This window comes from Mus caroli, unplaced genomic scaffold, assembly GCF_978045245.1.
Source record: "Mus caroli unplaced genomic scaffold, Mus_caroli_1 scaffold_6, whole genome shotgun sequence".
NCBI lineage: Eukaryota > Metazoa > Chordata > Mammalia > Rodentia > Muridae > Mus > Mus caroli.
In genome coordinates, this window is record NW_028227261.1 from 5,236,557 (window position 1) to 5,252,459 (window position 15,903).

The 15,903-nt window shown below is 45.7% G+C and overlaps 1 protein-coding gene across 12 annotated transcripts in view; it reads left to right on the forward strand.

Annotated features, from left to right (window-relative positions):
• The window catches only part of Camta1 (calmodulin binding transcription activator 1), an 814,691-nt gene that overhangs the window by 793,658 nt on the left and 5,130 nt on the right, over nucleotides 1–15,903 (forward strand). For 6 of the 12 annotated variants that reach the window (XM_085838558.1, XM_029476777.2, XM_029476776.2 and 3 more), the window contains 6 exons: nucleotides 1,295–1,482; nucleotides 2,147–2,393; nucleotides 3,241–3,312; nucleotides 4,557–4,577; nucleotides 5,871–6,064; nucleotides 7,096–7,170. In XM_085838558.1, the coding sequence (XP_085694684.1) occupies nucleotides 1,295–1,482; nucleotides 2,147–2,393; nucleotides 3,241–3,312; nucleotides 4,557–4,577; nucleotides 5,871–6,064; nucleotides 7,096–7,170 (797 nt within the window). Of the gene's footprint in view, nucleotides 1–1,294; nucleotides 1,483–2,146; nucleotides 2,394–3,240; nucleotides 3,313–4,556; nucleotides 4,578–5,870; nucleotides 6,065–7,095; nucleotides 7,171–9,693; nucleotides 9,725–15,903 lie in introns of all 12 variants that reach the window. The other 6 variants (XM_085838559.1, XM_029476778.2, XM_029476775.2 and 3 more) reach the window with 3 other exon arrangements.

Genomic DNA, 15,903 nt, shown 5'->3' on the forward strand with positions numbered 1-15,903 from the left:
TCCCCAGCAGCTCCACACACTGGGGAACCAGTGTGCAAAGCTTGAACCCATAGCACGGTAATTTTCTGAGCTGCCTTCATGATAGGAGGGCAGTGTTTCCCCCTCTTTGGAGTTCCTCTCAGAACACCTCTCCTCTGAGCCAGAGGATCTGGTGGAAACCTAAACTCCTGTGGTTTTGACTACCATTTTTAAGAGGTGTGCAAGGAATTTTAAAAAGACACCTCCAATCTTAAATTTTATTTTTATAAGTGTTGGAGGTCTTCTCCCATTGCTCCCTACTAATGTCGGAAGGCAGGGTCTCTCAGTGAGTCTCCCAGAATCGTCCTGCTTCTGCTTCCCCTGTGCTGAGATTGCAGGCCCATGTCGCTGTGTTCTGCCTTTTTATGTGCGGCTGGGGTTAGGCTCATGTTCTCATACTTGCATGCTGCACAGCACTACGTCCCAGAACTGGGCCATAAACCTTCCCCTGAGTGTAGGAGGTCCAGAAGCAGGTGGGCGTAGCTGAGCCGAGGTGCAGCAGATGTTGTATCCAGACAAGAAGTGGGGGAGTGGTGAAGGATATTGGTGAGGGAAGATGATATCTTAGGGGCTGGCAAGTCTCGTTTGATGGTAAGAGAGGTTGATGATCTTGCAGAGAGCCTTAGTTTGGTTCTCAGTGCCGTGCCAGGTGGCTCTCAACTCTAATTCCAGGGGATCCAACACTGTCTTCTGGGCTGTGAGCAGCTGTTCTCACATGTGCACACACAGACACACATGCACACAAACACACACACAGTTAATTAAAATTTAACATTTAGGGCAACAGGATAATGCAGCAGGTAACAGGTGTTTGCCCTCAGCCTGTTCAAACTGAGCTTAGGTCCTGGACCACAGGTGGGAGGAGAGAATGAGTTCCTGCATGTTGTCCTCTGGCTACACGTGTGCAGGCACAGAAATAAATGTCATTATATTTTTAAGATGCTGTTTTACCTGGAACCCCCACCTCCCTGCACCAGGTGTGAGATCCATAACTGACAGATACTGTTGATAGTAGACAGTGGGCCCAAGACAAAAGCTCTCTAAAAGATGTGTGAGGCCAAACTATGGTTAGGAGATAATCAGGTCTTAGGGTGAATTGTATCCTAAGTTAAAATGCTATTTGAATGCATAGTATGGAAGCATATGTCATCTGTCTTCCCAACTTCTGTATCCCTCCATGTCCTGTGCAAGGTCAGGGGCAGGGGATAGAGTTTGAAGGTTTGCTTTTTGTTTTGTTTTTCCTAAGCTCATGTGCTCTGTGGCCTTCTGGTTGCAGGTGAACATGATGACCTTGGCGGAGCACATTATCGAGGCCACACCAGACCGAATCAAGCAGGAGAACTTTGTGCCCATGGAATCCTCAGCCTTGGAAAGAACAGATCCAGCCACCATTAGCAGTACGATGAGCTGGCTGGCCAGTTACCTAGCTGATGCTGACCGTCTGCCCAGTGCTGCCCACATCAGGTTGGGAAGATTTGGAGTTGGGGATCCTCTGACCAGGATAAAGGCCTGGATTTAACTGGAGGCAGGGAGGCCAAGGGTTAAGAGAGACTTTCCCAAGGAGAGCACAGGACAGTATGCCACTTCTGTCTTCTTTCCATCTGTTGCTTTCTCCCACATCAGTGTGTATAAGGTGCCATGTCACGAGGCTGGAGAGATGGCTCAGTGGTTAAGAGCACTGACTGCTCTCCCAGAGGTCCTCAGTTCAAGCACCCACATGGTGGCTCATAGCCATCTGTAATGGGAGCTGATGCCCTCTTTTGGCATGTACGTGTACATGCAGATAGAACACTCATATACATAAAATAAATGAGTCTCAGGATATACATAAAATAAATGCTATCTCAGGATATGCCTACTTTGGCTAAAGTTTCCTAGAGGCAACATAGTGAGTGTACTTAATGGGCTTAGTATTTAGCACAGTGCTAAGCTGGTAATAGGTGCTCAGTAGGAACTCACCAAGGTGCAACCGAAGTGTTGAGTGTGTATAGCCACTCGCAGAGTGGAGGCATCTTACCGGCCCAGGTAGCTCCAGGTGGATCCTGTCTTGTCTTATTAATTACTGGAGTATTAATTAATGGACGGTGACAGTAGTCGCTAACGTCTTCTCTTTCTCCTCTTGTCTTAGGAGTGCGTACACTGAGCCCCTAACGCCGTCTTCTAATGCCAGCTTGAGTCCCGCAGGCTCTCCAGTCAGTGAGGTGGCTTTCGAGAAACCCAGCCTTCCCTCTGCAGCAGACTGGTCAGAATTCCTGAGTGCGTCCACCAGTGAGAAGGTGGAGAGTGAGCTCGCTCAGCTCACACTGTCCGACCATGAGCAGAGAGAACTCTATGAAGCTGCCAGGCTTGTCCAGACAGCCTTCCGGAAGTACAAGGTAAAAGAGGAGCGTCCTGGTCCCTTACCTCTGTGGTTTGTGGTCTGATCAAATGTCTATTGGAAGACATTATGTTATGTTATATTATCATCATAATAACTTTCAGGAGCTTTAGTCAAATACAACCAGTGGGGTGGCTCTCATCAACTTACTTATTGTTGGTAAATTGATGTCTCCGCCCAAGGGACATATGGCTAAATCAAACCCTGAGCCCTGGGACCTCGGTCATCACCTTAGACATATGCTTTTATTGGGGTGGGAATGTGTTACTTTCTACACATTCCTAATGGGATTTATCGCTGTCCACAGGTGTTAGAAACAGGAGTGAGATTCTTTAGGGAAGACTGCAGAGATCCTGAAGGATCAGTAGTGCAACTCCTAATTTGTTAAAAGCCTCTTAAATACATATTTTTAGTCCTCTTGACATCCAAATATGGTTTGACTTTTAAAAGCAAAGATAGTTAGGATTTATTCTGAAAATCTATTTTTCTTAATTTATAGTGATTGTTGATGTGGTTCAGTAAACCTGGGTTTTATTTCTTGAGCCAGGCACATGACATGGGTAAAGTTTTTTGTATGATGGCAATTCTTTTGATGACAATTATTTGAGGGTGTTAGATTCCCGGAACTAGAGTTGCAGGCAGTTGTGAGCTGCCATGTGGTTGCTGGGAATTGAACTCAGGATCTCCGGAAGAGCAGCCAGTGCTCTTGACTGCTGAGCCATCTCTGCAGCCTCCATATGTTGACAATTCTTATGTTAGACGTATGACATGAGTAAAGGTTTTAGCTGTTTGTATATTGACAAGTCTTAGGTCAGTTTACTGATCTCCCTTGCTTCACCTTTCAGGGCAGACCCCTGCGGGAACAGCAAGAAGTGGCCGCTGCCGTCATCCAGCGCTGTTACAGGAAGTACAAACAGGTAAACTTAGCTATGTGTCCCAGAAGGGAAGGGCACCTGTCCAAGCTGCCCTGGCCTCAGAGGAAGATGCTGCTCTTCGGTTTGGCTAAAAAGCCCCACCTCCAGCTTCTGATAACAAAGACCTAACTTGAATTGCTATAATTAAGAACCCTAGGGAAAGAGAACAGCACCCTGCCTCAAGCTTTAGCCAATAGGGGCAAGAATAACAGGCAGGCCTGTCTCATGGAGGCCTTGCTGCCTGCTTGTGGGGTAGCCAGGCTACCTGGGGAGCCCAGTATGCCAGTCTTCAGGAGCGGTGTAGTCTCAGAGCTACTCCAAGCAATTGTATTGCCATTCACAGAGGAAGAAAGTAGGCTTGGAAAATTAAGCAGATGTTAGAGTTTATAGATATCAAGGTAGTTATAAAATACTGAAACTTCCTTATTGACTTTAGACTCAATGTTAAACCTTGATCTTTTTACTGGGAACAGTGGCACAAGCCTCTAGTCCCAGCACTCAGAGACTAAGACAGAAGGGTGGCAAGTTCAAGGCCAACCTGGATCCACACGCTGCCGGTTCTGGAGAAGGTTTTAGAAAACCTTGGATTTATTTTCTAGGACCCTGCCTGAGTAGCCCTTACATTGTTATGGGAAGGCTAGTGTGTGCTACTTGTATAATAACTACAAAGAAATTTGAGGTCCTGTGCTCTCCTGACCCAGGATTTTGGTTTTTAACATGTGTTACTATTTTATTTTGTTCTGTTTTGTCTTCCAAACTTCTCCTTAAAACTCTATCAGGGGCAGGGAGGCAAGGGTTCCAGCTCTGGCCAGTTGAGTCCGAGATCCCAGACACTGATGGTTTATTATGTAAAACGCTGACACTGTGGTCCCTTTATCTCCGTGATTTTTGGTGAGCAGGTTTCATGTTAGCACTGGATTATGTCATACACAGAATCGAGGTTTCAAGTCTGTAATGACAGCAGTTATTTATTTAAAAAAAAAAAAAGGAGAAGCAGCAGCAGCAAAAGATCCTCCCTGCTGAGCGAATGTTGTCTTCTGCTAGGAAGATGGAAGGCATTGTCTTTGGAAGTAGTGAGAACTGTAGGGACGGTATTTTGGACGGTGGAAGATGTTAACACAGCCAGGCTGCCTTCTTGTTGCTTTTGGTTTGGGTTGGGAGTTGTACTGGTTTTGGGATTTTTGTCTGGTTTGTTCCCTCTGTTTGGTAAACTAACATTAATTTGTATTTTCTGTTTCTCCCCCAAGCTGACATGGATAGCCTTGAAGGTAATGATCCATCAAGTCCTCTCACAAACCATTTCACCAGAGTCACCAATGCCATACTCGTCACCAGCCACAAGGAGAGCTCATTAAGATGGCAGAGGCACCAAACACCCTTTGCTAAGCCAGCCACACACCAGAACTGTCCTTGGGGACCTGTGATTTTTCTAGTGGAGGAGGTTTGGGCGTTAATAACAGGTGGACTTTTCATGGCCAGGGCAGTCCATGAAAGCTGGTGACTTTGGACCTAGTGAATATTAAGCAAATACCTAATTTCTGTGAAAGGCTTCACTATGACCCCAGGGACCTGAATGTGCCCTGTGTTTAGGATACAATGACATGGTCCATAGCAGCTCTGTAAGCTGCAGTGTTCTTACCTTACAGGACTTTTGGATGGGTGGAAAGGAATATAAAGCAGGTCAAGGGAGTGCAGATTTGCTTTTTGGACATTCTAAGAAGTCAGTTTCCTTTCTTCGGGTTGTGGCACAGCGAGCGAGCGACGTGGTTAGGCATGGGGCTAGGGTTCTGAGTGGGTGGTCCCTTAACAATAGAAAGTTGCCTTAAGCAAGGAGCTTCATGTGACTTCTTCACTTGTCAGAAACTCTCACATGGCATGGTGGCGAGCATTGTGTTCTTAGGGCTGCAAGACTGCTTTAGGAGCCAGGCCTGGCTTCTGTCCCTTCCTCGGATCTGTGGCTGTGGAGTAGGTTGGTTGGGGTCCTCTGACATGGCTCCTAAGTAGCCCACAGCTCTAATAGCCCCCCAGGGTGTATTCCGAGGCCTGCTGTACGGGACTGACGAGTGTTGTTACTCTTTGGTAGGGTGAAATGGCTTAAAAGTGTCAGCATTTTGTGATAAGCCTTGTATCTGGGACCTTGTAACTCCATCAGAAATGTGTGCCATGGAGCAAATTAGTTAGAAAGAGGTGCTGACTGCTGGGTAGCTCTGTCTGAGTGGAATCAAGAGACAGACTTAAGAATTCAAATGTTTCTAAATTGGATAGTAAATTCTCATCTTAAAGCACAGCTTAAGTTTTTACCTTTTAAATGCCTTTGGAAAGCTTGAAGAGAGGTAGAATAACACCTTGCTGTGTGAGGATGGAGATACAGTGTTGCCCGCAGGCCATCCTGAAGGTAGTTCTTTGCATTTTGGAAAAGTACTGGAAGCTTGCTGTTGGCATCCTGAGGTTGGCTCCCAGCAGAGATTAGGGTAGGAAGGAAGGAGGGGCTCTTACCTCCTAAGCTTGGAGGACTTCCAACTCTTGTCATTACTGTCCTGTTCCTTCTGTGTCCCCCACAGTATGCACTTTACAAAAAGATGACCCAGGCGGCCATCCTTATCCAGAGCAAATTCCGAAGTTACTATGAGCAGAAGCGGTTCCAGCAGAGCCGGCGCGCCGCAGTGCTGATCCAGAACTTCTACCGGAGTTACAAGAAGTGTGGCCGGAGACGGCCGGCCCGCAGGACCGCTGTCATCGTGCAGCAGAAGCTCAGGTGGGTCAAGAGCCTGCAAGGTGTGGCAGAGGCTCTGCCTGGCACGGTACCTAGACCTGCCTCTGGGCAGGGCCAGAGGCGTGGCAGGCAGCACCTTCCTCTCCAGTGTGACTTTGTGTAACAGTACCTATTAGTTGTTGGTCTCTCTTAAAGGTCCTTTATCTGCCACATGGTGTTATTTTTATGTCATTGGCCAACTTCAATATAGATCAGAATTTGTCCGGACCAGAGTTTGTACTAGAGAGTCATTCTGCAGTGTTCTGAACTTTGATCGACTCCCTAATTACTTCAGGAGAGTACATAGGGCTCAGGGCTCAGTGATTCCAGTTTAGAACGTAGTAGACTAAAGATTAAAAACAGAAACTAGACCAAAGAGAGTATCAAGCTCAGAATTAACTCCTGGCCTGAAGAAGTCTGGCTAGCACTATAAGGCCTGTTTCCACAAACAACAACAACAGGAAAAAAACCTGGTTATAGTGGTACACACTTGTAATCCCAACACTCGAGGCTAATCTGGCCTACAAAGCAACCTCTTGTCTTATCCCAGACGAATGAATAAGTTGTAAGGGCATATGGAGGGACCATCTCATTTTTAGTCTTCATATTGTTTCCTTTAAAACGTGGGAGAGAGCCATAGTTCAGTTGCCAGGGTAACTGCCTGGTGTGTACAAAGCCCTGGGCTCCGTATCCTCTTACCATATAAAGTGGTCAAGGAAGCTCAAGCCTCGAGTGCCAGCACTGGGACGTGAAGGCAGGAGATCCGGAGTTCAGAAGTCTCAGCTGTACTGGGGATTTGATGCCAGCCTCAGATGCAGTAGACGCTGCTGTCTCAAATTCAAGAAAACAAAGCAAAAGCTTGGGAGAGTCCCCAGGCTGATCTCTGCACTGTGGGAGCAGTGTATGCTTTTCAGTTGGATTTGTGACACCGTATAACTGAAAGTCTCCTCCAGCTGTAGATCAGATTGGTTCAGGGTCTGCACTGTAAGCTTTCTGGAACCTTTCTTGTGACAGTCATGTTCTGACTTTTTCAGGAGCAGTTTGCTGACCAAAAAGCAGGACCAAGCTGCTCGGAAGATAATGAGGTTTCTGCGTCGCTGTCGCCACAGGTACACCAAGTCCTTATCTTACCATTGTGCTCATAAGGAATGATAGACCAGCCCCAACCTTTCTGACCACTTGATGCTTCTGTGCCATGCTGGTGACCTCTAGCAAGCATGGGGCAAGCATTCCAGGTTGTAACAGGATGGTGGCATCTTGGCACTGCCACTTGGGCAGCAGTGACTCGAGAGGGTGTGTGTCTGACCATGGAGACCACCCCCTCCCCCCCTCCCCCCCCCAGTGCATTTCTGTTTGGATTTGGGCATGAATGTGATTTACTCGTACTAGCTTTTGGTCCAAGTTTTTCTTTAACCTACCATTTATATGCCAGTTTGCCTTATGGTCTTCACGGTATGTCCTTAATCTGCTAATAGGCATCCACAGAGAAAATTAAGGAAGACAGACCTTTAGGTTCTCACATGTGAAACTTCCACTAAGCGGCGGGTGCCCTCTGCTGGATATATTGAATATAGCATTTCCACTCAGTTTAGTGCAGAGAGCCAATCTGACTTGGTCCAAGGTGGGAGGGCAGGGAGCACAGAGGAAAAGACAGCCTGTTGGTCCCCAAGGATGTAACATGTTTTCATGGAGCCTTGCTAGAGGAGCATCTACTCAAATGTGAGCTTTCTTGCTGAAGACTTAAGATGTCTGGGGCTGAAGGGAGAGGTTTGCTTCCTCTCTATAGATGAAGCCTGGAGTCCATGGCGGTGGCCGTTGGAGCTGCACAGAGGGGGAGTGTGTGTTCCCAGAGCATCAGGAGCTGTGCAGTTGAGAGCTGGCTGCTCTTTCTCCTGTTTAACCATCCCCTCATTCCTCAGAGACCTCACGCCAGGTTCTCTCTCTCTTTACATTGCTAATATTTCAAAATACCTTGCCTTTAAGACTTACTTACTATTATTTAACACAGACTCTCATCTGTATGACCATAGAAAGAAACATTCGTAGTAGCCACTCCATCAACAGTAATAGAAAACCTTAAAGAGCTCATTAGGGTACTGGGTGTTCTCTAGATGGAATCCAAGGTGGGAGGTCCATGCCCTGGCTGCTCTTCCATGCCTTGGATCAAGGTCTTCCTCCACCTCCACCACCACGTTCCCCTGGCTCTCCTGCCCTAAGAGCTAGCATATGAAATACAAGTATGAATAAGCTGACTGAAGAAGTCCTGGCGGGAAACGGATAGTAAACTACAGGGTACGATCTCACGTAATGAGAATGATTCTGCAAGTCCCCCCTCAAATCGATCAGTCTCCTGTCTCTGTTGTTAAGCCAATCCCTTTCAGTTGACAGTCAAGCAGTTATGACTTGGTAGAATAGCCGAGCTTCTTTGGTTGGTAAAATACCTTGGACTCCCCCAGGTCACTTTCCTTACCTCTTCATAAGTCCAGTTCCTCATCTTCTTTGTTTTGCCTACAGAATGAGAGCCCCCAAAACACTGTCCAGCACAGAGACTAGTAGACTTAGCTCCCATGGTGCAGAGCGGCCACTCCACTTGGTGAGACTGGTTCATCTGGTCTAGACCCTAATGTTGCTTTTTGAGGCCGTTTTCAATAAACCAGAACATCCGTGGGTTAAACTGAGCTGTGCTGTGCTCACTTCATGTTGTTTCTCGAGTCCAAACGTATATGAGAAATGCAGGGTAAGCAGAGCTACCCGAGTCCTTCACTGACTCTGCAGTGTGTGTTCTTTTGAGGGTGTGTTCTGTGTTCACAGTGGATGAGTCAAAGAGTAAGATACTTGACGTATAATTGCATGAAAGACTGCTTGCTGAAGTAGGCTGGACGGAGGAATCCCTCACTTAACTTTAACTGAGGAATTGGCCGAAGATCTCAGCTGTCCTGAGTTCATATTTTAACCAGCTCATCCCCGGGGAAGCTGGCAAGGTCTCCTGGGAAGGAGAGCATCAGGCCTGGGGCTCTTTTCTGCTCACCATTTGCAGCTAAAGAAAGACTATTGCTCTTTCCCGGTCCGGATGATAAAAACCACACAAGCAGACAGCAGAGCCTTTGTGTGCTGGATGTAGTGCTCGCTGCTCACTTCCCGTCTCCAGCACATTTCTCTAAAGAGCCTGATGGAGTCCAGTCTCTCTCTCTCCTGGGGGTTATTTTAAACTTGTGTGTTCCCTCAGATGTGCACACCCCGTTCTGGTTTACTTAGTGTTACTTTCATAAGTGGAACTGTCATGTTTATTGTCTCTTAGAAGCATTACAATCTGTGTTAAGTAGAAAACTTCATGACACCCTCTCAACAAGGTAGGTAGACAGTGGCCTGAGAAGTCAGCAGGACCCATTTCTAAGTCATGTGATCACAACAGTTTTTTAAAAGTTGATGGGTCTTCTTCCTGTTTGTCCCAATTCCTGCCACCACCCTTCTTGGCCTTCCCAAGAGAAACCACCTGCTAGTGTCTTTGGGTGACATAAAGCTATTGATAAGATTTCTGCCGTGACCCTCACATGCTAATAAAGCTGTTGATAAGATTTCTGCTGTGACCCTCACATGCTAATAGCTCTCTGGTGTTGTTTTACTATCTAAAGCCCCCTGGTGGACCATAGGCTGTACAAAAGGGTGAGTTTAGCTGCCTGCTAGCCAGTTTCTCCTTATCTTCCATTTTCAATATTTTGCTTTTTGCTTGCTTGCATGGGGCTGCAGCGTAGGTATGCTAGTAAGTTTCACATCCATTCTGAATGAAAAATAAGACAAAATAAAAAACTAACCCTGAGTACTAACCCTGCTGTCTATGCAACAGGAGAACAGCCACTTAGTCGCTGTGCACATGCATGAGGAAGTGAGGGAGGACCTTCTGAGACCACCAACAGCATGCTCAGGCCAGGCAGAGCGCCCTCCACACAGGCCTTCCTGCTGACGGGAGGCAGCCTTACAGGAAAACATTCAGCAAGTGGTTTTATAACTACAGGATTTCGCCACATCAGATTTCCTCAAAATTGCTCAAAATTTTTTTTAGGCAAAAAGGCTCATTAGAAAGTGCTAGGATGGAAAGAAAATCATTTATTTACAGATACTACTTCCTGTCATTCCTGCCCCAGAGCATCAGTTTCTAAAGCTCTCTTCCCTTGTGGTGTGAGGGAAGTTAGGATAGAAAGCTGCCCTGCAGAACCTGCCTAGGACATTTAATACACAGCAGAAGGTGTGTCAGATGTGCAGCGCCCAACTGTAATTCTTCCTAAAAAAAAAAACGTGCGAGGTACCTTGAGCCTAGCTGGAGACTCCACGTTACGGTTGGGAGTAGCTGTTCAAGTCACATTTATAAGTGGCAGACATTGTCTTGACTAGGTAGTCAGTGGACACTGCCGGTGTTCCCATGTCTGAGCATAGGATTCCAGTCTGTAGGTGCACACTGTGCACAGGAGCGTGTGGGAATGTAGCTGAGACACATCGAAGTGACAGTGAAAGAAGGTGGCAGAAAACTCTTCAAAAGTGAGAGCAAGAACTCAGCAACACTGGGCTAGATTTTGGGTTAACTTTGTTAGCTTTCTGAGAGGAAGTTCATTCAGTATAGCCCGTCAGTCGCCAAAGTGATGATACAGCAATGAGTTTTTGCAAATTTTTCCAGAGTAATGACTTACGTGTAGAACAGCTGTGACTACTTTAAATACAGGAATAAGACAAACTAACCATGAACAGGTGCTGAAGGGAAAACTTGGAACCAAAACCAGAAACACAGCAATGCTGACAACTTAGCAGTTCCCATTCTTCTTAGTGTTAGACAGTTGTTCACCATTGAGAGAGTCAGGCCCCTGTGGGAGAGCCTCTTAGACACATCTGCTTGAAATAGGGCAAAGAGTGAGAGGCGGTTCCACCTCTCAGTAGAAACAACAATGAGCCCTCCAGAGGCCAGGTGCATGCCCTAGCATTCGGTTTACCTCAGTGGTAGTATCTTGCATGCTAAATGCAGTTTGTAGAGCCTGCTGAAGGGAACTGACATTGGAGATGGTTGCTTAAGCACTTTTGAAGCTTGTTAGTTTCTGGTATGTCAATAACGATCATTGTCAAGAGCTCATTTTCTAAAGGCTATTTCAGTGCAAACCAGAGTCCCTACTTGAACTTCTAGTGCCTGCTGCATTCTGCCATGAACTCTGGAGACTCCCACTCATGCATGGGAAGCTGGAATCTCATACCATCCCTCATGCCTCACGCAGTCAGCAGGGAGCTTGAGAGAGAGGAGTCAAGAGGGTTTCAGGTTCCTCTGGGACGGGACCATTTATCCAGCTCCTTACTGAGGAATGGCTTGTCTATGGCTCGGTACAGTTGCCAATAAGATCTCCTCTCCCTCTCTCTTCCTCAGGGACTTGCAGTGGCACCCCCCCATTGATAGTCCCCCAAGTTGAACTTCTCCTTGGGAGCCAAGCAGTCTCTCGGGTGTATAGTCCTGAGATGGCGTGTCAAAGAAAATAACATGCTTATTTTGTTAATTTATAAAGTACAGCAAACCAGTTAGAGGTATATATGCTGAAAAATAATTAAATATGTACAGTTACATTTTGTGGTGCAGTGTGGAACATGCTGTCGGCCAAACTCCCAGGTCCACAGCAGAAGGACCTCCACAAAGGTAGGCGCCACCATCAGCAGATTTAGGATTCCATAGCTCATCCTGGGTGCAGAGTATCCCAGCTGCAGGGTGACCCAAAATTACCAACTGTGTCTTTTCATTTCAGCCTCTTTGGAAGGCTGGGAAAGGACCAGTACATCTCATTTGTATACAGAGTGCAGCACATTTGTTTCCTGCCTTTCACCCAGGCTTAACTACTGATTTAGCCAATAACTGAAAATGGAATTACAAACTTCTGCTAAGTGTGTGGTTTGAAGCTTTGGTTCCCTCCCTCCCTCCCTCCCTCCCTCCCCCCCTTCCTTCCCAGACACAGTTTTACTTTGAGGGGAGAATGTTTGTTTATTCTGCATTATTTAAATGAATTATTTTTTACTTTCATGCACATGATTGGTGTATTATTTTGAAGGTTTGAGGATTTCCCAACGCTGTACAAGGGAAGTACTGCCTTCCACGTGGACCACTAGTGTGCCCCATGTGGTGTTTCCCAGTTCTGCAGCAGAACCACTGAGATACATGTTAAGGAACTAGCAAGTCACTAAATCACACAACTTGGCCTCAGTATTAAGACATAATTGGCTGAAAATGCACGCAGACACAAAGCTGTGTCCCTTTCCAGATACAAAGTGGTTTTGTCCTCTGTCTTAAGGACAGTCCTTTTGTGCCCCTCATAAATGAGGGAGGCCATTCTCCATATATCCTAGACAGGTGTCTGCCTTTTCTGTACAAGGTAACAAGGGGGGCTTCAGAAAACACAGCAGAGTGTCCTTAGGGTTAGCACGCCTTGGTATTTACATAACCTATTTTTGGAAATTACTGACTTCCTGCTCCTGTTTAACAAAGGTGGGTGGGGCTCTTCTACCGAAATGAGCCTTTGTTGGAGGGAGAAGAGGAATGCAATCTCAGGCATTCAAACCACAGGTGTTTGAGAACTGGGTTTTCCAATCCTTCACTTTGTGAGAAGTGACCAAGCATTTTGGTGAGTGGTTACCTCAGCCAAGCAGCCGTGCCTTCCAGAGTAGCCCTGTGAACTGCTTGGAGCAGATTGTCACCAGGTTCTGGGGGTTACAAATTGACATTGGTTTTGCTGTGCACTTTTATCCAAGGGATCATTTTCTGACCCCACCCAAAAGAGTAGTGTTGCAGAAAGCTGAGCCGTCATCAAGGGCCAGCAGATGTGTTAGCCACAGCTTCAGTTAAATGTGGCATGAGGTTTAGCTTCCAGGTGGCCCCGTATTACCAAGAAGGTAGAAATGAATGTGGAACATGTCATGGAGGGTCATGAATCTCTAAGTAATTGTGTCTCACTTGCCTCTTTTAGGAAATGAATATTTTTGGAACACAGTGGTGTGTGTTAAATTGCAGACAACATGCTCTCTGTCATTCTTACTGGGCCTCTCTGTCTTTTTTATTTTGCAACCCAAATGAAATTTCTGGAATATGGCAAGATCTCTCTTTTCCTAAATTTCCCACAAGCTGTTGCAGCCCTGAGAGCAACAGGTAACTAACCAGAAAGCACCAGGCTGCCCTGTGGTTTTTTTTTTTTTTTTTTTTTTTGATGGCCAGCACTGCGAGGCTCTGCCTGCTAAAAGCCACTGACTCATGAAGCATCTCTCTGGCTGAGCGTCACCCAGTAGATGTAATGAAGCGGCTTTGCCTGACGCTTTTCCCATGAAGCCATTGTTCGCTAGAGTCTCTGCAGCAGGCCTCTCATTTATTCATGTATTCTCATTGGACATCTGATGGAGTCAACCCTGTGAGCTTCTGCTGGCTTTCAGGGCTGCTGCTTATACATCACTCCAGTCCATTTGATGCAGCTTTCTTTTTGTTTTTGGTTGAGACTGCCTCAGTATCTCAGAGTATGAGTTATTTGCAGCCTGAATGCTCGGAAAAATCTTGGGATCATCTGATTTGAATGGTCACAATTCAAAGGCTTGCTGCCCTGATTCCTGTACCTCCAAGCTAGTCAAGTACCTTCCAAATTACTGACAAAAGAGTCAGAAATACAGTTCTCAGGCTGCTGGGATGTCTTGGTGGTTAAGAACGCTTGCTGTTCTTACAGAAGATTGAAGTTTGGTCCTCAGCATCCTCACGTAGCTCCGACTCGAGAAAGCACACCTAGACTCTTGTGCGTGTGCCCCCAGAAAGACACATACACATAATTAAAATTAGAAAGAAATGTGTTCCTTATAGCTCCCCTTAGAGGACGCAATACCTGGTGCATATAAAAACTATAGCTCTGTCTTGTGTTTGTCTATCCTATGTCATGCAAGTTTGTTCTGTGTAGTGGGATTCAGAAACAAGTGCAATCCGTTAATTGATTGATAGATTTTTAACGTAGGTAGGTAACCTGGGCATTTTAAGTTCACTTCTTTCTCAGTCCTATGTGGGCCTCACCTTTGTAGTTGTTTAAGAAACCCCAGACTTTGGCAATGCTTAGCCGCTCTGAGACATCACAAGGCAGGCTGAGAACACAGGCACTGCATTTCCAGATAGGAATCGAATTTCCAAACCTGAGGTCTGTGTGTACCAGGCTCATGTACTAAACATGTGCGTGACACAAGAGATGCCAAGCAAAATCGTCCAGGCAGTTGATTTGGGTTTGAGTGAAACAGAATTTTTTTTTCCCACTAACTTTTTAAATTTCTTCATGTAAACACAGATACATAGAACAATATCTTAGGAACCTTTTAGAGACAGAGAGATGGCTCTGTGGGTGTAAGTGCTGGCTGCATTAACAGTTTGATCCTCGGAATTTATGATAGAGGAAGAAAATGGACTCCTGGAAGTTTGATCCTCGGAATTTATGATAGAGGAAGAAAATGGACTCCTGGAAGCTGCCCTCCAGCCTTCTCTGTGGGTTGGAGTCAGCAGGGTGTGTCTGCCTTACATTGCAGGCTGTCTTCTTGGATAACAGACACATTCTTTTTGTGTGTCTCAGGGTTCCAGGATTGCCTTAGACCAGGTGCACTTTTGTATTGAGGGTGTTTCCCCCATAACATTGTAATTAAATTCAATATAGTACTTCACAAATGGTGGTGTCTTAGAATAGAGAAAACAGAATCATTATTACTTTCATTCAAACTATGGTCCAGATTTATTTGTCCTATTAAAGTCTTTTGGACAAAACAATATAGTAGGAATTTAAAAACAAAACTGTTAGAGGCTGTGGAGTGGGACAGAATGGTTTTGAAGTCAGACATGAGTTCAAGTTGCTGCTCTGATATTTATCGGCTGCACAAGCTAAGGAAGGTCGCTTAATCCTTATGAATCTTACAGTCTGAATTTACCGATTAGAGACTGAGGCTGTGTCTCAGTTTCAGGCGCTCAGTACCCTTTAATGATACTGGAATATGATTAGTCTTTTTTCACCCAACGCCCTTTTCTCTAGTTCATCCTTTAACAGACTTCCATTTAAAGAAAAGTCCTATGGCATTTCGCTCCTCCGATGTCATGCATAATTCCAGTATAGTGCGATGACATCAATGTGCCTGAAAACTGGATTGCTCTCATTTTTCCTATGTAGACTTCTTGCGTATGTGTGGGCATGCCTTTCTCTTTAACTAAGTGGTCTGTGATGACATCATTAATTTATAATTAATTCAGCATTCATTATGTGGCAACCTAAACCTTTGTGAAAACTTAGTTGACATTTTAACTTCTGAAAGAATTTAAGTGGTAGAGGCAGGGGGGTTGTCTTCAAAAGCCCATCCTCGTGACCGGTTTAGCTAGATGTATAGAGTTAACTTACACCTATCCTGACCAGCTGGTTATAGATTCTTTGGTATGAAGTTGCCTAAAACATTCCAGTCTCTTTTTTACTTCGCATCCGTGATGAACTTAATACGTGTAAAGCATTTCTGATGGTTCTAGAAAGATGAAGGTCTGTCTCTGTGGTGATGCCACCAGATTCTGGGTTCAAAAATCTTGAAACTCTAGAGGTCTCAGCAGCGGTGCTGTGAGTGAGTTCTGTGCTAATGCACAAACAAAACATGGTATTTGACATAGCATGCATCTCTTGCAGGTCTTTGGCAGATGGGTCTGTGTGAGCTCAGACACTGCATGTCTGGAAGTGAGGTTGGCATCCATGCATGCCTTGCATTGTTCCAGCCAAAAGGGATGTTAGTCTAGATGCTGCATGTTTAAAAATTGAACAGAGACCTATAGCATGTTTCAATTT